Source organism: Tachyglossus aculeatus, chromosome 8, assembly GCF_015852505.1.
Source record: "Tachyglossus aculeatus isolate mTacAcu1 chromosome 8, mTacAcu1.pri, whole genome shotgun sequence".
Classification (NCBI taxonomy): Eukaryota; Metazoa; Chordata; class Mammalia; order Monotremata; family Tachyglossidae; genus Tachyglossus; species Tachyglossus aculeatus.
In genome coordinates, this window is record NC_052073.1 from 19,878,821 (window position 1) to 19,906,290 (window position 27,470).

The 27,470-nt window shown below is 42.8% G+C and overlaps 1 protein-coding gene across 1 annotated transcript; it reads left to right on the forward strand.

Moving 5' to 3' along the window:
* The first annotated feature begins 12,867 nt into the window (after positions 1 to 12,867).
* On the forward strand, positions 12,868 to 22,475 carry LOC119931622 (MRG domain binding protein). Its single transcript, XM_038750447.1, has 5 exons — positions 12,868 to 13,025; positions 15,608 to 15,729; positions 17,615 to 17,696; positions 20,017 to 20,091; positions 21,140 to 22,475. Exons 1-5 carry the CDS (start codon positions 12,890 to 12,892, stop codon positions 21,328 to 21,330), a joined length of 606 nt encoding a protein of 201 aa, XP_038606375.1. The 5' UTR covers positions 12,868 to 12,889; the 3' UTR covers positions 21,331 to 22,475.
* Positions 22,476 to 27,470: the final 4,995 nt, after the last annotated feature.

Below are 27,470 nucleotides of genomic sequence, written 5' to 3' on the forward strand. Positions count from 1 at the left end.
GCAGAACCCCCACCCCTGTAGCACTTTCCTACATATCTTTATTAATTCATTTCTTCATTCAATTGTCTTTATTGAGCACTGACTGTGTGCAGAGCACTGTACTAAGCACTTGGAAAGTACAAGTTGGCAACATATAGAGACGGTGCCTACCCAACAATGGGCTCACAGTCTAGAAGGGGGAGACAGACAACAAAACAAGTATACAGGTGTCAATACCATAAGAATAGATAAATAGAATGATAGACATATACACATCATTAATAAAATAGAGTAATAAATATGTACAAACATACAGAAGTGCTGTGAGGAAGGGAAGGGGGAAGGGCAGAGGGAGGGAGTTAGGGGGTGGAGAGGGGAGGAGGAGCAGAGGAAAAAGGGGGGCTCAATCTGGGAAAGCCTCCTGGAGGAGGTGAGCTCTCAGTAGGACTTTGAAGGGAGGAAGAGAGCTAGTTTGGTGGATGTGTGGAGGGAGGGCATTCCAGGCCAGAGGTAGGATGTAGGCAAGGGGTCAACGGCGGGACAGGTGAGAATGAAGCCCAGTGAGGAGGTTAGTGGCAGAGGAGCAGAGTGTGGGGGCTGGGCTGGAGAAAGAGAAAAGGGAGGTGAGGTAGGAAGGGGCAAGTTGATGGAGAGCTTTGAAGCCAATAGTGAGGAGTTTTTGCTTCATGTGAAGGTTCATAGGCAACCTCTGGAGATTTTTGAGGAGGGGAGTGACATGTCCAGAGCGTTTCTGTAGAAAGGTAATCCAGGCAGCAAAGCTCTGCAAGCTGTAATTTATTAATAATAATAATAATAGTAATGGTATTTGTTAAGTACTTACTATGTGCCAGGCACTGTACTAATCACATAGTCCCTGTTCCATGTGGGGCTCACATTCTCAATTCCCATTTTACAGATGAGGTAACTGAGACACAGAGAAGTGAAGTGACTTGCCCAAGGTCAACTGCAGACAAATGGTGGAACCAGTATTAGAACCCATGACCTTCTGACTCCCAGGCCCATGCTCCATATACTACACCATGCTGCCTCTGCTATTATTTATTTTAATACTGTCTTTCCAGTTCGATTGCAAACTCCTTGAGGGCAAGAATTGAGTCAACTTGCTCTATTGTACCCTGCCATGTGCTTAGTACAGTGCTTTGTTCAGAATAAGCACTCAATAAATACCATTGATTGATTGACCTCCAGCTAACTGTGGTGAGCATTTGGGAAGGTCATCTCATCTCTCTATGCCTCAACTTTTCCTTCTTTCAAATGATTTAAATAGTACTGGCTTTTTCAGCTTATCCTGGCCAGAGTGAACAGCTGTCCCACTTTAGGTGGGTTATTGGCAAACTTTGAGGTTCTGCTCCACCCCTTGAAAAAAGTTTCTGGTGTGATCCACCAGAGTTATGCTTTTAGCTGAGGTGGTGGGAAAGGACCCCAACAGTTGCCATGGCAGCAACTGCTGCAGGAAAGTAGTGAAGTGGAGGCAGAGTTTTATGAGCTTGCCTCCATTTCTAATCTTCCTCAGCAACCACTGCAGAAACTCCTCACCATTAGCTTTAAAACAGTCACCTTTCCCCCTCCTATCTCACTAATCTCCTTCTCCAATTCAGCCTGCACATTTTGTTCCTCTAATGCTAACCTTATCACTGTACCTCAATCTCATCTATCTCACCAACGACCTCTTGCCCACTTTCTACCTCTGGCCTGTATCACCCTCCCTCCTCATATCAGACAGACAATTGCTCTCCCCCACTTCAAAACCTTATGGAAGTCATACCTCCTCCAAGAAGCCTTCCCTGACTAAGCCCTCCACCTCTTCTTCTTCGTCTTCTGTTTGTTGCTATATTTATTCGTTCAATTGTATTTATTGAGTGCTTACTGCACGTAGAGCACTGTACTACTCTTCAAACTATTTTCATACAAATATTATCAAAGAGCTCCTCACTTGAAAAAAAACTTCAAAATCAGGCAATTCCCCTACCACTGCTTTCTGGTACCCAAAATATAGACATAAAGATAATTCTGAGAACAGTTGTTTCAGTTATTGTTCCAGGTAAGTTTTATTTTGAATAAATTGCTAAGTGTGGAAACAATTCCTTGATAAAGTTAACTAAGGGTGATGTACATTTTGTTTTGTAACAGCTTTGGTAAGATTTATTTGGGAAAATTGTGTCATGGCAACAGTTTTCTAAAGTATGTTGATCTCTTACTGATTGGGCTGCCAACTGTCCTCTGCTATGCCTTAAACTCCTAGCTGATATATTTAGTCTCAGGGATCTTAATTTATAATTGGGATCTTCACACCTATTCACTAAGAAGTGTATTGCAATCCTTTAATTAGCATTCTAAATTTCCTTCTCCTATTATGCCCTCTTCATTTTCCCTCCTTAAGCTTTCCCATACCCACTTCCCCTGAGTATTCCTCTTTAAGCTCTGCTGGGCTTGGAACACTGTTCTCCTGCTTCAGACTTCAAAATCCATTTGGGACCTATTTACTAGTTACACTTGAATGCTTAATTTGATGAATGCAAATTTACCCAGCGTCTTCTTTTACCTCCTGCACTTTCATATTCTTCATTGAATTAATTTTCAAAAAAGTGTTGTCTCGAGGGGCAACTCCTGATAGCTTTTCGTGGTTCAGACTTAGAGACTGGAGATGTGCCAAGAAAGGTTTACTTATCTGCTCTTTCCATCAAATATTGATGAGGCAGCTACAGCTACGGAATTGTCATGATGGGAAAGAAGAGTGCTTTCATTTTCGGCCATCTACATTAGATACTGCTCCCTGTGATGGGAAAATACTGTTAGGAGGTGCTTGGGGCAGCAATGTTATAACAAAAGAAATGAGAGCAACAACTGTTGTAGACCTAGCTTGAATGACTTTGAGTGATTGCCTCTATATTCCCTTTGTAAGGGAAACAACATGATCTAGTGGAAAGAGATGGGTTTGTGAGTCAGAGGACCTGGGTCCTAATACTGGCTCCACCACTTGTCTGCTGCGTGACCTTGGGCAAGTCACTTCACCTCCCTGTGCCTCAGTTTCCACATCTGTATATTGGGTACTAAATCCTATTCCCTCTATTTACACTGTGAACCCCATGTGGGACAGGACCTGTCCAACCTGAATATCTTGCATCAACCACAGGGCTTAGTACAGTGCTTGGCACATAGTAAGCAGTTAACAAAGATGATTGTGATTGTATTACATCTCCTGCCTAGAGCATGTGAACTGCACTTCACATGTTGCTGCTGTTTGATTCTCATGAACTACACCAGGGAATCGAGCAGTAGATCTGTATTCAGTGCTGGTTATGTTTTGACTCAAGAATACATTGTTGTCCCCTTAAAACAATGAGACAGTGATGAAGCTCTTAATAGTGCCAAACACTATGCTAAGCCCTGGGGTAGAGACATTGTGAGCAGATTGGACATAGTTCCCATCCTGCACAGGACTCATAGACTAAGGAGAACAGGCATCTTATCCTTGTTTTACAGAAGAGAAAACTGAGGCACAGAGAAATTATGTGAATTCTCAAGTTCACACACACAGCAGTGCAGTTTTCCTCTTGTAGAAAAACAAAAATGAAGAGAGCCAGAATCCCTTCAAGAATATGAATTTGTTTAAATGGATCCGATTTCAAGACTGCAAATTAAAAAAGCTAACTTTGGGCTTTTTAAACATCAGTGTGAAGTCACTGACTTTCAGGCTGGAGATGAAATTATTCGTCTAATGTAGTGCAGCCTAAAATGGTGGAGCTGTGGGGAAGGCTCTAGGCTATCAAACATGTAACTCACACCCGAATAGGAATGAGGTGAGCTGGAGAAGGAGAGGCAGTAAACAATAGCGCATGTTGAGGCAGAATAAAAGCAGATTAGAACAACAATCCATATGCATTTTCATTAAATGCAAGTATGAATGGGCATGTGCCTTTGGAATTAACCTAGAGATAGATGGAGGGATAGAATACTCAGTTAAGAATGATAGATAATAATAATAATAATGGCATTTATTAAGCGTTTACTATGTGCAAAGCACTGTTCTAAGCACTGGGGAGGTTACAAGGTGATCAGGTTGTCCCACGGGGGTCTCCCAGTCTTAATCCCCATTTTACAGATGAGGTAACTGAGGCACAGAGAAGTGAAGTGACTTGCCCAAAGTCACACAGCTGACAATTGGCAGAGCTGAGATTTGAACCCATGACCTCTGATTCCAAAGCCCGTGCTCTTTCCACTGAGCCACGCTGAGCCTCAGACCTGAATCTTTTGGACCGAGAACCTGTGCAAAGGAATTGATGACAGGGTTAGTGACTTGTGCAACACTAGACATACTCTCTCTTCCCTACAAACCTCGTTCTTGCTGGGGCATGCAATGCAATGAAGAATTAGGCTGGCAGAGGAGCACCATATAATAATAATAATAATAATAATAATAATAATAATAATAATAATAATGGAATTTATTAAGTGCTTACTATGTGCAAAGCACTTTGCAAAACATATTAAACAATATCTCTTCTTTCTCATCAGTCTTTACAAAGGTTCGTCCAGGATGCCTGCCCCAGTCTGAAAAGACTATGTTGGGTTTTTGTTTTTGTTTTTTAATTGTTAGTGTGGATTTTCACCAGAGTGGGACTTTGTCTGAGAGTCTGAGATATCATTTAATATTTTCCTCCTGTTCTTCGAAGGTTTCTGTGACAGGTTAGCAGCTGGTCTCCTACCAGTCTGCCTGAAAGAGTCCCGCAGGGGTCTGACACATCTGTGGCTGGCCACGGATGAGCCTGCGAGCCAACCCCTTGGAGAGACACTCTAAACTCCAGCAGTTTTTCATGAGGCCCAATTAAAAGTTGGTGGCATTTCACTGACTCATTCTTAGGCATTCCCATTTTTATATTTCCCCAGACTACAAGTTTTTAAGAAAGAAAATAATGAGATTTGAGTTTGTAATTATGTTAATTTTCTGCAATGATGTTTATTTACCACATTAATTTCCTGTATGGGAGCTAGCCCAGCACACCTGATAAATGCACCCAGCCCCATCTGAGGACATGGACAAGGGCATGAGAGAGGTGAGTATCCTGCTTCATGCTGGTGACAGTCTCTTGCTCTCAGGGTAGAGCAGTTAAACTAAAGCCTGAATGCACCAACTTAGTAAGAATGCTACACTCAGCAGAGATGGGAGGCCATGGGAGGCCATCCATTGAATAAACAGGAAAAAACATTCAACGTTTTTTCCGGAACGGATCGGAGGTGGAGCTGTGGGGAGGGCTCTCAGCTATAAAACATGTAACTCACCCAGATAAAAATGAAGGGAGATGGTGAAGGAGAGGCAGTAAACAATATGTGATTTTCCCTACCACATACGCTTACATCTGCATTTTTAAATTTGAAATATTGAGGATTGCAAAATATTTTTTTTTTACAAAACAGTAATTAGTTCTTCTCTTAAATGTGACTAAAAAAAGGATAGGTGACATGTTAAGAGTCTGACTCATAAATCATTGCTCCCACAGATGAGGGCAGAGGTTGGCTCCGGCATCAAAATATTTTGACTCGGTTTAGTTTTGAGTTGCTAATGGAGTTAACAATGCTATGTTCCCCAGAAAGCCACATTTGTTGTTGCTGAGAAGTTCTAAAAGAAGAAAAGTTTGTGGCATTTCATAGCCTTTAGCACACAGTCAGGGAAGACCAGGAATGGGAAAAAGTGTGAAGCACCATAGTCCAGTGGAAAGAGCACCGGGCCTGGGAGTCAGAGGGCCTGGCTTCATTACTTGCCAGCTGTGTGACCTTGGACAAGTCACTTCTCTGTACTTCAGTTACCTCATCTGTGAAATGGAAATGCAATGCTTAGTCTCCCTACTACTTAGACTGTGAGCCCCATGTGGGACAGGTTCTGTCCTTGTACCTACCCCAATGTTTATACTGCTTGGCACGTAGAAAGCACTTAACACACACCACAATATTAAAGGTCCAGGTAGAACTTGCCAATCCTTCTCTCTCCAGTCATGGTCCTATGAATGAACTCTCAGACCTCCAGAGCAACTCCAGCAAGTCTCCTCTGGCAGATGCTTCCTTGCCCCCATTCATCCCTGCACTTAGTGGCTATGTTTTCTCCATTAGTCCAGGCAATGCCGCTTCAGTTTTCAGATTCATACTGGCTGGGTACAGTCCAGCAGGAGATGCCCCACAAATTTTTCCAGTGACAACCAAATGAACAACACTCAACGGTGTGATGATACCTTATCTCAAACAGATAGTTACCAGGTCAGCAAAAAAGGAGAGGTAGAGAAAGAGATACAGAGAGGAAAATGGTACCAAAATGGGCCAAGATCAGGATCAGTTAGGCTTAGAGATTCTCACTGCCCAACATGAAGCACTACTTAAAGTAGGAACTGGACAGGAAACTCAAGGAATTTCAGCCCATACACACTGTCCACTATCAAGTTAATACTGCTTTGAAAACATGTTTCCACTTCCACTTTTTAAAAAAAAAATTATGGTATTTGCTAAGTGTTTACTATGTGGTAGACACTGTACTGAGCGCCAGAGTAGTTACAGGATAATCAGGTTAGACACACTCTATATCCCCATTTTACAGATAAAAGAACTGAGGCACAGAGAAGTTAAGTGATTTTCCCAAGGTCATTCCACTGACAACTGGTGGAGCCAGGGTTAGAACTCAGGTCTTCTGACTTCCAACCCTGTGCTCTTTCCTCTAGACCAAACTGCTCCCCTTGCCAATACCCAAACCGGAGGAATCTGGCTTGGCAGCGAGGTCAGGCAGGGTCTGAGCAGCTTGGGTTGCAAATCTAAAATCCCTCTCATCAAGTCCAAAACAAATCCCTCCTAAGTGCTCTACACACAGCAGGCACTGGATAAAAACAATGCTGTTGACTGATTCAAATGTCAGTTGTTACTTTCTCTTTATGATGGACAACGATAACTCTACAGTTCCTGAGTTTATGTGAGTTTTGAGTTTCTAAGTATTAAGTCATGGAACTTAGCTTTGTCTTCCCACTGTGAGTATTTAAGAGGTTTTAAGAGAAAAAGAGAAGCCTATAACCAGGACTTAGTTCAGCAATTTAATGTTGGCTTAGTCACCGAACAGAATTACCTTTGACCAGAAGTTCTTAGCCTCTTGTCTATGCATGCTTTTTTTTTTGGGGGGTGGGGGGCACCAGAGGGGGCAGGGAGAGGAGAGCTTATCTTTTGTTTTTGTTAGCTTATGTCCTTAGTCAACGCCTCTTCTTCTCATCTTATTAACTCATCATAACTTTAGTGACTGCCAGTCAAACAGTTTTACCGACTTTGACAAGTAGATAAGGCAACTTGATGAGCCCTGGCTAAGACTCTATAGGTGTTCAAGAGATCAGGAGAAGTTTGTGAGAGGTGGCCAGAAGAAAGGTAATCAATATGCTTTAAAATTATACTCCCAGAAGCAATAATTGGGCTGTAAAGGCAGTGGACCTAGTGACAGAAGCATTAAGCCCCCACCACTCAAACTAGAAGGCTTACAAAGATGACAGCTTGGCAGATTTCTGAGCTCTTCAAGCTGGGAGTTGCTTCTTACCTCCTGAGATGTCAGTTTGCTGCTTAACTGGAAAAAGTGCCGATGTGCCCCTTTAAATAACTGAAACTGCGTAAAGGCACTAGGTTATGAGTACTCACTGTTATAAAAGTGAAAAAGAAAACTGCAAAACTATGGAAACCCTACCTTGTTTCCTTCCTCCCACAAAATTCTTTGAAATTATTTTTACAATTTCAAAAGTTCCAAGTTCCAAGATTTAAATATACCAAGTGACTTGGAGGATTCTCTCAACCAAGAGCAATCTCCAATTATTAAATTCAGCAGGCCGTGTCATAGATGGGTCCAGTAGGATTTGTTTGCCATCCAGTGAGACGCAACATGGTCTAGTGGATAGACCACGAGTCTGGGAGCCAGAAGGACCTGGGTTCTAGTTCTGGTTCTGCCACTTGTCTGCTATGAGACCTTGGGCAAGTCAGTTCACTACTGTACCTCAGTTCATTCATTCATTCAGTCATATTTATTGAGTGCTTACTGTGTGCAAAACACTGTACTAGTGCTTGTTTAGCATTGTTCATCTGAACAATGGGGATTAAGACTGTGAGCCCCATGTGGGACAGGGACAGTATCCAACCTGACAGCCTTGTATATACCCCAGCGCTTAGTACAGTGCCTGGCACATAGTAAGCACTTAAATGCCATTAAAAGAATCCAGTAGGGGCACATGCTCCAGGAAACTACAGATCTCAGCACCAGTTACCTCATAAACAAGAATAATAATGAGGGTACTTATCTCTGTGGCAAGCACTGTGCCAAATCCTGGACTACAAGCAAGATAATCAGATCAGACATACTTCCTGTACCATGTGGGGCTCACAGTATGAAGGAAGGAGAGGAGTATTTGAACCTCCTTTTACAGATGAGGAAACTGAGTCCCAGAGAGGTTAAGTGACTTGCCCGAGGTCACAGAGCAGACATGTGGCAGAGCTGGGTTTAGAAACAAGGTCCTTCTGACTCCCAGGGCCATGTTCTATCCATTAGGCCACACCATTTATTTGTTGTGTTACCTTGGGCAAGTCACTTAACTTCTTTTTGCCTCAGTTCTCTCATCTTCAAAATGGGGATTCAATATCTGTTCTCCCTCCCACTTAGATTATAAATCCCATTGTGAGACCTGATTATCTTGTATTCATTCATTCAGTCAGTCATCTTTATTGAGGGCTTACTATGTGCAGAGCACTTGGGAGAGTACAATACAACAATAAACAGACACATTCCCTACCCACAACAAGCTTCCCAAGCCCTTAGTACAGTGCTCAGTACATAGTAAGCACTTCACAAATACCACAATTGTTATTTACTTAGTGGTGTGTATTTTATCCTTGGGTTGTCTACATTATTTTTATGATTTTTTTTAGATTTTTCGCTATTAAATGTTCTTGAAAATAGAACTCTTCTAAGGTACTGTCTCTTCACTCCCTCTGATCTCCCCGCTTCTCCCCACATTTTAAAGTCCGTGAGACTGGGGATGGTGCTTCCTATAATTCATTGTCATTGGAGCTTAGTTTCTGAGAAATTTATTAAGCCTCATGAGCCCTCAATAAATTAATAAATACAATACCACAATACCAGAAACTGGGTAATTCTGTTCCACAGATCAATCAATAATATATACTGAGTGTTTTCTCTGTGACAGTACTAAACTAATCTCTTGGGAGAGTAGACCCTATTATGCCTGCCTTCAAGAAGCTTACAATGTAGGGGGGAGACAAAGACTAGAGCCAACCTGTGGTGCTCAGAACAAAGAAGGATCCAGCTTTTCACTATTAAAATAAATATTCCACTTGCAGGAATACCTAATTTATAGCATGCCCTTGGGATACAAGAAATGTCACAAAATTACTTCAATATGCTATCCAATAAGGTGGGCAATGGCCCAGTTACACTATGGCATAAAAAGGACCAAGTAGCTAGAAATCGTAGACAAGTGGGAAAAAAATCTGCTTTAAATTTTCCCAGTAAGGGTCCACTGACCAGATTTCTCTTGCTAGGACAGTTCGGTCAAGTCCATTTTTTTCATCCCAGGGAATTTTTCTGCCCAACGTGAGGATAGACAGTGCAGTGGCCACTTTGAATATTTTGGCTGCTGCTTTTGTGATTTAGGCACAAAGCCAGGTACTTTTCTCTTCTTTTCATTTTTTAATTTAAGCTTTGCCATCTTTTTAAGATTTCCCTTTTTTTCTCCAGAAAATATCTCTACCATTTCTTTCAGTATGAGGATTCTAAACTTGCGGCTTATACAGTATCATAAAAATAGGTAAGTTGAATGACACAATCACTCCCACACAATAATAGTCATTATTATGCAGAAGATCAAAGTGACATATTACAATGTTAGAGTGCCATTTTAAGTGTGGTGTGGATTTCACCAAAATTAAGACTAAAAAGCGGCCAGTGAGACAATCGAAATTTGAAAAATAGTTAAGGAATCTTAAAATAATTTAGTGAACTAGAATTTCTGCAGTATTGTCTGTTCTTTTTGCCTATTCCTCATCTAGGTAATGTCTTTAGCTCAGTGAAATGAAATATTAAGACACCTCTAGCTCTCTTCCTTCAAGGCCCTACTGAGAGCTCACCTCCTCCAGGAGGCCTTCCCAGACTGAGCCCTTTCCTTCCTCTCCCCCTCGTCCCCCTCTCCATCCCCCCCATCTAACCTCCTTCCCTTCCCCACAGCACCTGTATATATGTATATATGTCTGTACATATTTATTATTCTATTTATTTATTTTACTTGTACATATCTATTCTATTTATTTCATTTTGTTAGTATGTTTGGTTTTGTTCTCTGTCTACCCCTTTTAGACTGTGAGCCCACTGTTGGTAGGGACTGTCTCTATATGTTGCCAACTTGTACTTCCCAAGCGCTTAGTACAGTGCTCTGCACACAGTAAGCACTCAATAAATATGATTGATTGATTGATCGATCTAGATAAATATTTTTCTCTTGAATTATCTTGGTTTTCTCCATTGATCAATTCACAGACTAATCTATCAATTTTCTTCACTTTGGCCCTATAAATCACAACTTAATACTCTGTTTTTGTCTCCTAAGTGTGGTCTGTGTTCATAATTGACAAGCTGCAAAGAGATATTCAGATTTTAAGTTAGAAAAAGACTGCAGGAGCAGGTAGTGGTCTAAGCAACATAATCAATCAATCAATCAATCAATGGTATTTATTGAATGCTTACTGAGTGCAGAACACTGTTACTAAGCACTTGGGAGAGCACAATGCAATTAATCTGTAAACACAATCCCTAGCCTCAAGGAGTATACAATCTAGTTCAAGAGGAAAAGTTCTGGGAGAAAGTGTGAGGCAGCTGTAGTGGGATATATTGGTGAAGGATCAGGAACCATAATATTTGGTAGGGATATCCTATATATTTGCATTACTTTTTACTTCTTTTAGGTCTGATTCAGCTAAACTGTTACATAGTAATAAACAATTCCCTGTGTTTTATCTTGGGCTTTTCTACCAGGATGCTCAGTGTGACTCCCACCTCCCATTTTAGTGTTATCATCGCACCATTTTTCCCTTTCCCCTAATTCCACTGAGTTCCTTATTCTTCCTCAACCCACAACCTACTTCCCAAGCGCTTAGTACAGTGTTCTGCACACATAAGCGCTCAATAAATATGACTGAATGAAAGAATGAATGCTTCCTGCTTCCACTGCATTCTGTAAACCCTAAGCTGTAACTTGGCACACCCTAAAAAACTAAGAGAAGTAAAGTGATTTGTGCAAGTTCACACAGTAAGCATGTGGCAGAGCCAGGATTAAAAACCAGGTCCTTTCACTCTCAGGCCCATGCTCTTTCACTAGGGCATGCTACTTCTCAAAAATTCATATTGATTTGAAGCAGCGCTTCATGAATCCTCACTGATATTCATGGTTTTGGTTTGCAAACAGCATGGCCTGAGGGAAAGTGAGAGAGACAGGAGACATGGATTCTAATAATGGCTCTGCTGCTTGTATCTTTGTGACCTCGGATAAATCACTTAACTTCTCTGGGCCTCGGTTTCCTCAACTGTAAACTAGCTGTTCAGTTAAGACTGGGAGGCCCAAAGTGGAACAGGGACTGTGTTAGATCTGACTGTACTGTATTTACCCCAGTGCTGAGCACATAATAATAATAATGATGGTATTTATTAAGCGCTTACTATGTGCAAAGCACTGTTCTAAGCACTGGGGAGGTTACAAGGTGATCAGGTTGTCCCACGGGGGGCTCACAGTGTTAATCCCCATTTTACAGATGAGGTAACTGAGGCACAGAGAAGTGAAGTGACTTGCCCAAAGTCACACAGCTAACAATTGGTGGAGCCGGGATTTGAACCCGTGGCCTCTGACTCCAAAGCCCATGCTCTTGCCACTGAGCCACACTGCCTCTTTAACATGTGCAAAGCACTGTTCTAAGCGCTGGGGAGGTTACAAGGTGATCAGGTTGTCCCACGGAGGGCTCACAATGTTAATCCCCATTTTACAGACGAGGTAACTGAGGCGCAGAGAAGTGAAGTGACTTGCCCAAAGTCACACAGCTGACAATTAAGGAGCGGGGATTTGAACCCATGACCTCTGACTCCAAAGCCTGTGCTCTTTTGATGATGATGATGGCATTTATTAAGTGCTTACTAGGTGCAAAGCACCGTTCTAAGCGCTGGGGAGGTTACAAGGTGATCAGGTTGTCCTACGGGGGGGCTCACAGTCTTAATCCCCATTTTACAGATGAGGTAACTGCGGCCCAGAGAAGTGAAGTGACTTGCCCAAAGTCACACAGCTGACAATTGGTGGAGCCGGGATTCGAACCCGTGACCTCTGACTCCAAAGCCACGCTCTTTTCCACTGAGCAACACTGCCTCTCTAACATAACAGGAGGGCTTTGGAGTCAGAGGTCATGGGTTCGAATCCCGACTCCACCACATGTCTGCTGTGTGATCTTGGGCAAGTCACTTAACTTCTCTAACAGTGCTTAGAACAGTGCTTTGCACATAGTAAGCGCTTAATAAATGCCATTATTATTATTATTATTATTAACAGGATGTCAAAATTATTATTATTATTAATAACGAAGGTAGGGACCAAAATACCATCCTGCAAGGGGACAGCTCAACCTAAAATGAATCCAGTGAGTGTGGGTAAATGATGAGGATGTGATGAACCCTGCGAGGCACGTTAGGGCACGTGAAATGAGGAGAAGGGAAGCGTCGCCGGGCGGAGCGGCCACGAGGGGGCGCCGCGCGGCGGGGGGGCGGCCGGCCGCCAGGGGGCGCCGCGGCCCCGCACAGAAGCGCCGGCGCTCGGCGTCTCTCGGCGGCCGGGGAACCATGGGCGAAGCGGAGGCCAGCGGCGCCGAGAAAACCCCGGCCGAGGCGGCGTCGGGCCCGGCCGAGGAGCCGGTGGTGTGGAGCCCCGAGGTGGAAGTTTGCCTTTTTCACGCCATGCTGGGCCACAAGCCTGTCGGTGAGAGGGAGCGGCGAGGAGACGGTGGAGGCCGCGCCGAGCCTCGGGCTCGAGTAGTGAGCGCGGCGGCCGGAGGCGCGGGGAACGCGGAGCGAGGGGGGCCGGGCGCGGAGGGGACGATTTCCAGCCCGGCCTCTCCGTTCTGGATTGGCAGGGGGGACCGGTGGCCACCGTCCGGCCCCTGCTGACAACGACCCCCGCAGCCCACGGCCCCCGGTGACAACGACGCCCTCAGCCCACGGCCCCCGCTGACAACGAGCCCCTCAGCCCATGGCTTCCTCTGGCAGCGACCCCCTTATCCCACGGCCCTCTCTGACAACAGCCCCCTCAGCCGTGGCCTCCTCTGACAACGACCCCCTCGGCCCTGGCCCTCCCTGACAACAACGCCCCTCAGCGATTGTCTCAGCCCATGGCCTCCTCTGACAATGACCCCCCTCAGCCCATGGCCTCCTCTGACAGTGACCCCTCTCAGCCCATAATAATAATGATGGCATTTATTAAGCGTTTACTATGTGCACAGCACTGTTCTAAGCCCATGGCCCCCTCAGCCCATGACCCCCTCTGACAACGACCCCCTCAGCCCATGGCCCCTCCTCATCCTCATCCTCAGTCGTATTTATTGAGCGCTTACTATGTGCAGAGCACTGTACTAAGCACTTGGGAAGTACAAATTGGCAACATATAGACACAGTCCCTACCCAACATTGGGCTCACAGGCCCCCTCTGACAACGACCCCCTCAGCCCATGGCCCCCTCTGACAACGACCCCCTCAGCCCATGGCCCCCTCTGACAACGACCCCCTCGCCCGTGGCCTCCTCTGACAACGACCCCCTCGCCCATGACCTCCTCTGACAACGACCCCCTCGGCCATGGCCCTCCCTGACAACGACCCCCCCCCCCCAGCCCATGGCCCCCTTAGCGATAGTCTGAGCCCATGGCCTCCTCTGACAACGACCCCCTCGGCCATGGCCCTCCCTGACAACGACCCCCCCCCTCAGCCCATGGCCCCCTCAGCGATAGTCTGAGCCCATGACCTCCTCTGACAATGACCCCCCTCAGCCCATAATAATAATGACGGCATTTATTAAGCACTTACTATGTGCAAAGCAGTGTTCTAAGCCCATGGCCCCCTCTGACAACGACCCCCTCAGCCCATGGCCCCCTCTGACAACGACCCCCTCAGCCCATGGCCTCCTCTGACAATGACCCCCTCAGCCATGGCCTTCTCTGACAACGACCCCCTCAGCCATGGCCTTCTCTGACAACGACCCCCTCAGCCCATGACCTCCTCTGACAACGACCCCCTCAGGCCACGACCCCTCTGACAAGTCCCCAAAGCCCATGGGCCCCTCTGACAGTGGCCCCCTCTCTCCTTGGGCCCTTTCCCCCAAGGCCCTTTCATCCTGCAGGAAGGCTCTCTTGCCTGACTCCTCCTTTTTATTATTAGTAGTAATAATAATTGTGGTATTTGTTAAGTGCTTAGTATGTGCCAAGCACTGCAGTAAGCGCTGGGATACATACAGGATAATCAGCCTGGGCAAAGTCCATGTTCCCCATGGGGCTCCCAGTCTCAATCCCCGTTTTACAGATGAGGTTACTGAGGCACAGAGATGTTAAGTGACTGCCCATGGTCACACAGCAAGAAAGTGGCAGAGCCGGAATTAGATAATAATCATAATGATAATGGCATTTGTTAAGCACTTCCTATGTGCAAAGCACTGTTCTAAACGCAGGGCAGGCTACAAGGTGATCAGGTTGTCCCAGGGGGCTCACAGTCAATCCCCATTTTACAGATGAGGTAAGTGAGGCATAAAGAAGGTAAGTGACTTGCCCAAAGTCACACAGCTGACAGTTGGCAGAGCCGGGATTTGAACCCATGACCACTGACTCCAAAGCCCGTGCTCTTTCCACTGAGCCATGCTGTCTGACTCCCAGGCCCATACTCTATCCACTAGGCCAGAAAAGATAGCAAGTATTCTTGTGGACCCTTCAATCAATCAGTATCAACTGAGTGCTTACTGTATGCAGGATGCTGTACTAAACATTTGGAATCAAGTAATCAATGGTATTGATTGAGCACTTGGTGTCAGACAAGTGTCTTAAGCATTTGGAATCAGTCAGTAATGTGTGCAGAGCACTACACTAAGCATTTGGAATCAGTCGACCAATGATATTGATTGAGCACATACTGTGTGCAGAGCACTGTACTACGTGCATGGTAGAGTGCAATAAAGTAGATACCATCCCTGCCATCACAATCTAGCTGGGTAGACAGACACTAAAATAAATTACAGTTAGGGGAAGGAACCGAGTTTAAAGATATCTATGAAAGTGCTGTGTGGAGAGTACCTAAATGCTTAGAGGGTGATGACTCAAGTACACTGGTTATGTAGTATTGGGGAGATGAGAACAGTCAGGGAAAGCATCCTGGAGGAAATGTGATACTCTTAACTTGGGGATTTACATAAACAGCTTATCCCCATTTCCCCTGATTTGAGCCAAGATGTCCCTGGTGGTAGAAGCAAAAGAGAAGTAAAGGTCATTGCAGGTGGAATTTCTCTGTTGGTCTTCCCTACCACAGGTGTGAACCGTCACTTCCACATGATCTGCATTCGGGATAAATTCAGTCAGAATATTGGACGTCAGATTTCCTCCAAAGTCATCTGGGACCATCTGAGTACAATGTATGACATGCAAGCATTGGTAAGGAATTACATTTCCACATCCCAACCATGTGGGTGGGCCTAGGCTTTTCCGAGTAAAGAATACTTGGGATTATTTCTTTTTGAGCCCTGTGCTCCTCCACGCTATGGAAAACTCCCAATGGCTGCTTAGATGTAATCTCCTGAGCCCAAGGATTTAAACTGTACTTGCTGTTCGCATTTAAAAGTGGTGTTTTTATTCAAAGTGGAGTTGTCCTGCTTGCCTGCATTATTTTACTATTTGATGTACACGCCAGTATATATTAGATACCTAGAAATTAAAATTGAGAAAAGGGTTAAAAATCATGCTTTGCAAGTAAAGTTGAAAATGTTTGAGTAAACTTGCACCCATATCTTACAAGTCTTAATGTTCTTTAACTTATCTGGTGAGGCATGGGAGTGAGCCCTGAGGGGCTCTCACTTTTATGGGGCCAAGCACAGCCTTATTAAAATCACATCTCCTCCAAAAGGCCTTCCCTGACTAAACCCTTATTTTGCCCTACTCCCTCTCCCTTCTGCATCATCCTTCCAAATGGATTTGTATCCTTTAAGCATTTGATAGTCACCTTAAGCTCAGCTCCAAAGCACTTATGTACGCATCTGTAATTTATTTTATTTTTCCACATTTAGGCTGTAAACTTGTGGGCAGGGATCATGTCTACCAACTCTTATTATATTGCACAATCCCAAGAGCTTAGTTCAGTGCTCTGTACACACTAAACACTCAAATACAATTGGTTGTTTGATAACATGCTAATATTGGTCCATGTAGCTTATTGCATTTATATCACAAATCCAGAAGGGACCAGAGACCAGCCCCCAGTGCCTCACAAAGATCTGTGCCTAATTCACCTAAAATGATATTGTTGCTCCTGTGTTTAAGATTTTTTTCAGTGACAGAGATTGCACAAACTCCTTTGGTAGCTGTTTCCAAAGGTTCCGATGTTCTTCTCTAGGCAAAGCCCCTGACTAAAAATGAATAACATTTTTAAGCTTAAAGAAAAATTATCTTTTAGTCCTATCTTCTCTACAGTTTTTGACTCTAATTTTTGTTGCTTCTTTCAAGACCCACCAAATAGTAAAATGAAGAACCTCTTACCCTGACATATATCTTTAGAGGCTGCCCTATGCTAAACCCCAGGATAGATTCAAAGTTACCAGGTTGGACACAGTCCCTGAACTACACGGGGTTTGCAATTCCAGTCAGTTATTCAATTAATGGTATTTAGTGAGCACTTACTGCTTGCAGAACACTGTACTAAGCACTTGGGAGAGTACAGTAGAGTCAGTAGACCTGATTCCTGCCCTCAAGGATCTTACAATATAGTGGGAGAGACAGACTTTAAAATAAATTCAGATAAGGGAAGCAATTAAGAGGGAGGGAGATCTGGTAATCTACCCCATATTACAGATGGAGCAGCTGAGGAACAGAGAGGATAAGTGATTTATCCAAGGTCACATAATAGGCCAGTGGCAGAGCTGGAGCTAGAACCCAGGATTCCTGTCTCCCACTCCCATGCTTTTTCCTCAGGGCTGCTTGGCCATCGATTACCGTGTAAGTTTCTTTATTTATTTTTTTTTCTTGTCCTGTTCAGTGCCTCAGGTAAACTTTTCTGGCAAGGGAAGAGGATGATTGACTCCAACATAACATTCATTTCAACATAATCTAGAGTTTGTAAAGTTGTTTACTATATATTATTAAAATCATATAGTTTATACAGTTCCTCCGTCTCCAGACTTCTGGGATCCAGCTATCATCTGCCTGAGTAAACTTGCATGTTAGAGGCCCATACATTAGCTCTTACAGATTTTGATTTGCTTAATCTTATTGACAAACCTTTTTTCTTTGTTTCTTTAAAAACAAATTGTACTTTATTTGATGTCAGCATGAGTCAGAGATTCTTCCATTCCCTAATTCAGAGAAGAATTTTATCCTTCCTGAAGAAATCATTCAAGACGTTAAAGAAGGTAAGAGCTGATGCCAGGTTAAAAATTTGGTTGAGTTCAGATTAGAGAATCACAAATTGCTTCATTTGCTCAGCCTTTGAACTAGTGCATCATGTGCCAGCCTAAATCCTGTGTTCCATATCAGTAGCCTTGGTAATTAAGGCCTGAGAAAAAGACATTAAAATGTGCGTGCTTTTTAAAAAAAAAATAATGCATGTTTTACAGCAACCCCTAAGTGGAGTTTCTGTGTATTAGGTATTCAAAACTGAAGATTATTTTGCTATTGGTTTTATTTATACAATACTTAACCTAAAAAATCAAATAATTTTTGAGTAAATCTCTAAAATCCTCCTTTGGAGTGTGTGCTTTGATATCCAGTTCTTTTGCAATTATACTACCTAGCATTTCCTTTTGCAATAAAAGCAATTTTACACATTGGCTTTGAAACTGCTTCCAGCCTAAGTGTTGAAGAAACGTGCCCTCTGACTTATTTCATCTCATCTTGGGACATTTATTCTAACCTTGAAAAGTAACACCATTCTTTTGGCAAGTCTGAAATCCATACTTTGAAATAGCATTTCTAAATTCTCTCACTTCAGCTTCAAAAACAGCCATGTATTTTGTTTCCTGTATGTTGAAATAAAAAAAATGGTAAAAACAAGTTAAATTTGGTAAAAGAGAGAAGATAAACCAAATGATCAAGGATTTTTTAAATTAGCTTTCCAGGGCAAAATGCATAGTTTTGCCACTAAATAAAACTAAGATATGCCCTCCCCTGTACTATTGAAATTAAATCAAATCACCATGTTTTAGTTAGGATATGGCAGACCTGGAAAAGATTAGGAAATACCCAAAATGATCAGGGGGATTGAACCACTTCCCTATTAATCAATCAATCGTATTTACTGTGCGCTTACTGTGTGCAGAGCACTGTACTAAGCACTTGGGAAGTACAAGTTGGCAACATATAGAGACAGTCCCTACCCAACAGTGGGCTCACAGTCTAAAACGGGGGGAAAAACAAAGCAATTCTATTAGGCTAGAATGAAAAAGATAAGGACTTTTCGGTCTGAAAAGATGAAGGCTGAGAGGAGATGCAAGATCCCAGAATGTACACCTGAAACGATGATTCAGCAAGTACCACATTACCAGGTCAAGGGAGGCATCAATTTAATACTACTAATAATAGTATTTGCTAAGCGCTTTCTATGTGCCAAGCACTGTTTTAAGCACTGGAATAGATACAAGGTAATCAAGTCAGACACAGTCGCTGTCCCACTTGGGGCTCATAGTCTTAATCCCCATTTGACAGATGAGGTATCTGAAACACAGAGAAGATACATGACTTGCCCAAGGCCACACAGCAGATATGTGGCAGAGCTGGGATTAAAACCCAGGTCCTTCTGACTCCGGGGTCCAGGCTGTAGCCATTAGACCGCACTGCTGCCACATGAAGGTGGAAGGCTCAAAATAGATTTTTTCAAACAGCAAGTAGTAAGCATTCATTCAATTGTATTTAGTGAGCACTTACTGTATGCAAAGCACTGTACTAAGCACTTGGGAAGTACAAATCGGCAACATATAGAGACGGACCATACCCAACAGTGGGCTCACAGTCTAGAAGGGGGGAGACAGACAAAAGAAACGGAAACAAGTAGATAGGTGTCAATACCTAGCCTGCGGAAGTTATCTCAGGAACTTGTGCAAGCAGAAAATATAAGCATGTTCAAAGAGATTTATGGATGAAAATCCCATAATGGGTTAATAGAAAGCATATTTAGTGATTTGGGGTGGCCCATCCCTTGCCATGAGGATTTATGTAAAGATGGAAATCATCACCTAGTTTCTCCAAGTATTCTTTGATACTGTCAGACAAAACTCTGGACTGGATGGACCACAACCTGATGCAGTATGGCATTTCTTATGGGCACTCTACTAATTTCATGTGTGTAGCACTCTTATTGAAGGTCAATAATTATATTTCTCTTTGATATGTTCATATGGAACTTCTTAGGAAGTAGATTTAAGAAATGGTCTATTATAAATAAGCTTTTGAAACATTTTAAAATCCAGCTATTCATTGGACAGACACCCCCCTGCCCCTCAAAAAAATTATCTATAAATGGACAATTGCATTTATTCCTTGTTTGGAATATTACTGATTTAGTTCTTTCACCTGTTGAAATAGCAGAAAATTCTGAGAAAGGACCCACCTGAATTTGGAGGTACTCTGCCTCTTCTCTAGCATAATGTGAATGTTTGTAAGGGGCCCAGGTAAAGGATGTGTGGGTTGTTTAGGATTCATAATCTTCAATCGTTTGCCTAATGGTCGTTTTAACAGGAAAAGTAGTGATTGAAGAAGAGATGAAGGAAGAGATAAAAGAAGAGCTGGAGCCACACACTGGCACTGAAGATGGTAACCATGTGAACTGTTTTATACTTTCACCAAGCTTGTGCAGGAGACAATACATTCTGCCCAGAAGTTTAGGATCAAAGTTTGATCTACCTTAAACTATTTTCTAGAGAATGAATTCCTTTTGATAGTTAACCAGTTTTTCAAAAGCCTTATCACTGAGAAATACCTTTGAAAAGTGCAATGTTAACTGAGTTCCGTCTGTTAGGTGTAGTAGTTTTGAGCTTAATTGAGTTACAGTAATATGTGTAATGTTATTGCACTGTAAAAGCTTTGTTATCCAACACTTTTCCAACCAGTAAAGCTCTTGTAACCACATTTCTGAACACCCCCGAGTACCACAGCAAGCTTGGAAGATTGATTCCCTGGTGGGGAAGCCTCCTCGGTACCAGGAGTTTGATTCGTCGGTACTTTGTTGTGATAGGGAAGAGACCTGATGAAGTTCAGCCACCTGCAAATCCCCTACAGCTTCTGTAAAAGCTTTCCCCATATCTTAGCCGGGCTGTTGTGCCGCTTTCATCTCCCATACAGGTCAAGGTGCTCCTCTGTTTGACCTAGGGAAAGCTCCTTCCTGGGAGTGGTCCTCCTGACAGCCCTGCTTCCTCCGCCCTGATGACAAAGCTTTTACTGTAATGGAATCTAGGCACTTTATTATGACTTTCTAAAACAAGTAGAAAATATTCGGGCAGCGGCAGCTTTGTAGGCAAAGCCAACTTTAGCAATCAGATGACTACTACTACGGTGCCCTCTGCTACAAAAAGAGAGGCTATTTTGTTGTCGTGTCCTTTGAAATATCAGACTAAGACTTCTGTTGGAAAAAGGAAAAGGTAAGAAGGACATAGGCATTTTAATTAGATTACTTCTTCAATGTGTGTGAAGAAAGTACTGTCTCCTGGCGATTACGTGTAGATGTTTGAACAATCCGAATCGCAGATGTGAAGGTGACTAATTACTTTCAGAAGGTCACAGATATTGAAAGTATCTTTTTTTCATGATAAATCTTTTTTGTTTTATTTGTAATTTGAGCTAGATTGTTTTAATCATCTTTCAGTTTACACACCTTCAGGAAACTTAGGAAAAGCAGCTGAAAAGTCCAGCGGCAAAGAGAAAGAAAGGAGTTCATCTGATACTGGGTCCAAAGAAGGAGCAGACAAGAGGAAACGCAATCGAGTCACAGAAAAAGTCTTAAATGCAAACAGCAACCCTTCCAGTCCAAGTGCAGCCAAAAGGCGCAGAACATAGAAAATCTGCTGTGCAAGGCAGTAGTGAATATTAAAATTTAGCACAGAGTAGAAAAGAAACAAAATGAATTGTTAGGGTGATTCAAGATAAGGTGCAGGTGAACCTATCTCATATGGTAGTGATTGCTGAAAATATAGCTGATAACTGAATACTCAGGATACCAGGGAGGAAATGGCAGTTTTGCTAGAGTATACTTAGGTCTTTGAAATTATAAGCAACCATTATAAGATGCATATCCTGTGTGTTCCAGAAATGAAGCTTCAAGCCCATAGTTGCTGGGATCAAGGAGACTCATCTCTTAAAAGACTTGATTATTTATTAAAAATTCTCATTTTTTCCTCCTTGATGGTTAATATATCTTTTGGGGCACTGTGGACAAAATTATTCCTTTAACTAGAGTAAATTACCACAGTGAACAAGGTAGACTTAAAAGGAAGCTATTTCTAACCGTAGGCTTCCGTCCTGGCAGAGCAGTGCTGTCCTTATCTCTGTCTCTTAGGTAGAAGCAATAAAAGGGAGCACTGATTAACGGAACAAAATATTTTCTTTTTTTCACCCCCCTGAAGTAACTACAACTCTCCTTGGAGATGCAGTTATTTTTATTTTTTCAATTGCAAACCAGAGTGGACTTAAAGTAAGGATATTAGCATTTCCAGAATGAATGTTTCATAAGAAAAGGACCTTGAATACACGACCTTCTAGTGCCACACAGGATTTCTCTTCTAGCCATCAGAGACACCGTAAACTGAACATTTTGCCTCCTTCAACTTGTACTGTAATAGTGTATATAATTACTTTGGAATTTCACTATTTAATTTTTAAGAGAAATATTTTACTAGTGTTTTATATGGAAATAATATTGCAAAAGTTTAATCTTGTGTTGTATTTTTTCTGAGCAATTTTTGTTTTAAGCTCGTATCAATATTTTGTGATACCAGTTGCTCGATTTTATATGCTAGAATATTGAAAATTTGTAGCAGTTCTTTTTATTATTATTTTTGAATTTGCGGATCATCCCAACAATGACAGGGTTGGGGAAAGTTTGACCAACATGTTTAAACTGGTAAATGAAACTGGCTCCAAATATTGGTTGAATTACAACTTTGCTAAAGGCTTGACTACTCAATAAAAAGGCACAAAGACAATCTGTCCTCTTGTCGTTTTGAAACGAAGTAGATTGACACTTAAATTCGATGTGTTTATTTAATGGCTTCTTTGTTAACGAGTGAATTGTTCAAAGCTCCTCTATTCCTGTGTTTAATAATTACCCATTAGGAAACAGTAGGGTTTAAATTAGGTGAGCTCTTAGATTCTGGATGTTATTTTGGTTGAATTAAAATAGTAAAGGAAATGTTTAGTAGAAATTAATTTTCTGTCTCGGGGTTTAAATCATAAAAATGGTCAGTGGTGGAATACTGAAACCACCTTATCCTCTTTTTCCTCCTGCGTATACTTTATATTACTCCTTTGCCACATAGCAGAAAAATATGATACTTTGAGCAATATTACAGCTTTTTATTTTTTTTCAATAACATGCTCTTCAGAAAAAAAGCACCACAAATTTTTACCATTCTATCGTAGTCTTGAAAAGGTCAGGCCATGTTCATAATCTCTGTGGCATTTCAGTGATATTTTCCTAAGCCCTAAACTGAGCATGTTTTTAACTTTCTGTTTTTTCTTCTATTCTAATTAGCAAATGATTTTCCCTTTGTTAAATGATTGTAATTCTACTGAAGTACTTTCCACCCATGAGTCATTGGATCTGGTATCTCGATTTGGGTGGGAATAAGAATTAATGAGCACGATACATGTTTGTGAAGCATTTTGAGTCCCTTCTCTGAAAGGAAGGATAATACCATATGTATTTCAATGTAATGTGCTTTTTCTTTTCACTTTTGTTCTTTAAAACTCAAAGCCCATGTATTATTCAGTAGATAAAAGTTTCTGACACAGTGGATTTTCTGGAGCCCACCCTGGGACTGGAAATAGTACAGGTTGGACCCTGGTTCTCCTTCCCCCATTCCCCAACAGAGAAGAGAAGCACTTTTATCGTCATGCTTATCCCTGAATTAAGATAGACAGCTGAGGGGGTCACTCACCTTTGGATGGGGATGCACCTGCTTTCGGGGGTTGCCCTGGGATGGCAGGTCAGACCCTTTAGCAGTAGTGAAGGCTGCTATTACCACTGCCAAGAAGAATCAGTCATTCAGTAGTTTTTGTTGCGTGGACTGCCTGAAAGACAAACAGATGGATTTTAGAGCAAATTAAACTAAAGTGGTCTTTGGAAGGCCAGATGACTCAACTTAGATTAGCATATTTTGGACACATAATCAGGAGGACTAATTCTCTGGAGAAAACACTAATGCTAGGAAAAGCCCAGGGAAAACATGGAAGAGGTAGACCAGCAGCTAGATGGATCGAGACCATAACAATGACAACGGAAGAACCACTAGAAAAGTTAAAGTTTATGGCAGAGAACAGGACGTTCTAGAGAAAGTATATTCATGGAGTTGCTATGAATCTGAAACGACTCCTGCACTTCATTCATTCAGTCGTATTTATTGAGCGCTTACTCTGTGCAGAGCACTGTACTAAGTGCTTGGGAAGTACACGCTGGCAACAGACAGAGACAGTCCCTACCCAACAGCGGGCTCACAGTCTAGAAGGGGGAGACAGACAACAACAACAAAAATATTAACAAAATAAAATAAATAGAATAAATATATACAAGTAAAATAAATGGAGTAATAAATATGTACAAACATATATATATACACATATACAGGTGCTGTGGGGAGGTGAAGGTAAGGCGAGGGGGAGGATGCTTTTTTATTTTTGCATTTCTTTTTTAATGGTACTTAGCTGTTGGGTAGGGACCATCTCGTATGTTGCCAACCCGTACTTCCCAAGCGCTCAGTCCAGTGCTCTGCACACAGCAAGCGCTTAACAAATACGATTGAATGAATGAATGATGGTATGTAGAGACGGTCCCTACCCAACAGCAGGCTCATAGTCTAGAGTCAATCAGTCAATCAATCATATTTATTGAGTGCCCGCTGTGTGCAGAGCACTGTACCAAGCGCTTGGGAAGTACAAGTTGGCAACATACAGAGACAGTCCCTACCCAACAGTGGGCTCGCAGTCTAGAAGGGGGAGACAGAGAACAAAACCAAACATACTAACAAAATAAAATAAATAGAATAGATATGTACAAGTATAATAAATAGAGTAATATGTACAAACATATATACATATATACAGGTGCTGTGGGGAAGGGAAGGAGGTAAGATAATAATAATAAACAGTATGCAGAGCACTATGCCAAAGGAGAGTACAATAGAGGTAGAAGACATGATTCCTCCTCTCCAGGAGCTTGCGATGTAATGGAGAAACAATTATATGGTAAATCAATATGTACAAAAGTGCTTCAGTGGTTGAGTGTAGAAGTGTTGAAGTAAGGGGGAGGATATGCTCTGGGGAGAAGAAAATTTAATCTGGGAAGGCCCCATGGAGGAGGTAGGATTTCAGAGGAAGGGAAGGCAGAGAGGTTGCTATGAGCAAGTGGTTGGGGATGTGAGATACCAGATTAAGGCACAGTGAGGTGATGTTGGGAGGAACAAAAAGAGTGTGAGCTGAGGTGTGGTGGGAGAGGAGTGGATAAAGCAAGAGGATTAATGGAGTACCTTAAAGACAGTGCTTGATGTGGAGAGGAACGGGTAATCCCTGCTGGTTTTTGAGATGTCTGTAGAATGACATTTTAGAAAAATAATCTGGGAAGAAGTATGACTTGCAGAGGGGAGAGCCTGGAGGCAAAGAGACCAGTGAGACCGTTGCAGTAGTTGAGCCAGAATGTGATCAGGTTGGTGGCTGCTTGGATAGAGAAAGGGGCAGAAAGGGGTGATGGCAGAGTCTTGATCAGGAGTGGCAGGAGTAGTCATCCTACTGTCATGACTGAACAGTCTCTCTTGAGCCAAAAATGAGTTTTCTTTACAGCTAGAAAGGCTGCCTCCAACTCCTATTCCTGGCCTGGAAAGGCCTGATTTGGCACTCACCAAGTGGTGGTGCTCGCCACCAGCACCCTTTTGGACTTGGCTGGGGATGGTGGCAAATGGAGGTGTAGGTAAGTCTCCATTTAGTCTGCCTGTCTCCCCTTACCCATTTTCTCCTTGGGTTTTCTTCTTTTCTCTCTTTCTATCCCCTGCCTTCCCCCAACCTAAACCTTTCTGATGCCTGTCACCTCCCATGTACTCTAGGCTTGATACCACTTAGAAAAAACAAAAAGCAGAATTGATGTTTAAATCATCATGGTGGGTATGGGGATGTCTTCCAAAGTATCTGTCTGAGCCCACCCCAGTGTTAAAAACTGGGATTCAGGCATAGGTTGGCCCTAATAAACTGTGGACAGGGAAGACTGAGTAACCATGGTTAGTAATAATTTCTAGACTGTGAGCCCATTGTTGGGTAGGGACCGTCTCTATGTTGCTGATTGGTACTTATTACAGTGCTCTGCACACAGTAGGTGCTCAATAAATACAACTGAATGAATAGTAATTATTATTCTTGTGGTTACTATGTGCCAGGCATTGTACTAAGTGCTGGGGTGGATACAAGCAAATCAGATTGAAGTCAGCCCCTGTCCCATGTGGGGCTCCCAGTCTTAATCTCCATTTTTCAGATGAGGTAACTGAGATGCAGACAAGGGAAGTGACTTGCCCAAGGTCATACAGCAGACTAGTGGAGGAACTGGGATTAGAACCCATGACCTTCTGACTCCCTGGCCCTGTCCACTACCTCATGCTGATTCCCCCCCTCGGCCACAGGAGACACCTATCAAGGGAAACCATTTATTTATTTATTTATTTATTTTACTTGTATATATCTATTCTATTTTATGTTAATATGTTTGGTTTTGTTCTCTGTCTCCCCCTTCTAGACTGTGAGCCCACTGTTGGGTAGGGACTGTCTCTATATGTTGCCAACTTGTACTTCCCAAGTGCTTAGTACAGTGCTCTGCACACAGTAAGCGCTCAATAAATACGATTGATTGATTTCCCAAGTGAGGCTGTCAGGGCATTTCCGTCGGTTAAAGAAACATACAGGACAAGCAGCGTTGCTTAGTGGAAAGAGCCCAGGGCTTGGGAGTCAGAGGTGGTGGGTTCTAATCCCGACTTCGCCACTTATCAGCTGTGTGATTTTGGGCAAGTTACTTCACTGGGCCTCAGTTACCTCATCTGGAAAATGGGGATCAAGATTGTGAGCCTCAAGTGGGACAACCTAATAACCTTGTGTCTATCGCAGCGCATAGAACTACGTGTTCGGCGCATAGTAAGCACTTACAGTGTGGCTCAGTGGAAAGAGCCACGGGCTTTGGTGTCAGAGGTCGTGGGTTCAGATCCCGGCTCCACCGTCAGCTGTGTGACTTTGGGCAAGTCACTTAACTTCTCTGTACCTCAGTTACCTCATCTGTAAAATGAGGATTAAGCCTGGAAGGCCCCCGTGGGACAACCTGATCACCTTGTATCCCCCCCAGCGCTTAGAACAGTGCTTTGCACATAGTAGGCGCTTAAATGCCATCATTCTTATTATTAAATACCACTATTATTATTACTATTACAAGTTCAATTCCAAATGGCCTCTGGTAAAACCCCTAATGGGTCCTGCATGCCTTTTAAAACCTGATGTCCCCCTTCTCCCCCCCCCCCCCCCCCAAGTTATGTATGTAGTCCCTTCTAGACTGTGAGCCCACTGTTGAGTGGAAAGAGCCCGGGCTTTGGAGTCAGAGGTCATGGGTTTGAATCCTGCCTCTGCCAATTGTCAGTTGTGTGACTTTGGGTAAGTCTCTCCCTCCTCCCCCTCTCCATCCCCACCGCCTTACCTCTTTCCCCTCCCCACAGCACCTGTATATATGCATATATGTTTGTACGGATTTATTACTCTATTTTGTGTGGACATATTTATTCTATTTATTTTATTTTGTTAATATGCTTTGTCTTGTTGTCTGTCTCCCCCTTCTAGACTGTGAGCCCACTGTTGGGTAGGGACCGTCTCTATATGTTGCCAACTTGTACTTCCCAAGCGCTTAGTACAGTGCTCTGCACACAGTAAGCGCTCAATAAATACGATTGATTGATTATAATAAT

Excerpts from the sequence above, each read along its gene's own strand:
- LOC119931622 (XM_038750447.1), top strand. The coding sequence starts at position 12,890 with ATGGGCGAAGCGGAGGCCAGCGGCGCCGAGAAAACCCCGGCCGAGGCG. Across the intron at positions 15,730-17,614 it reads TGTATGACATGCAAGCATTG|CATGAGTCAGAGATTCTTCC; the intron begins GTAAGGAATTAC and ends ATTTGATGTCAG. Across the intron at positions 17,697-20,016 it reads CATTCAAGACGTTAAAGAAG|GAAAAGTAGTGATTGAAGAA; the intron begins GTAAGAGCTGAT and ends TCGTTTTAACAG.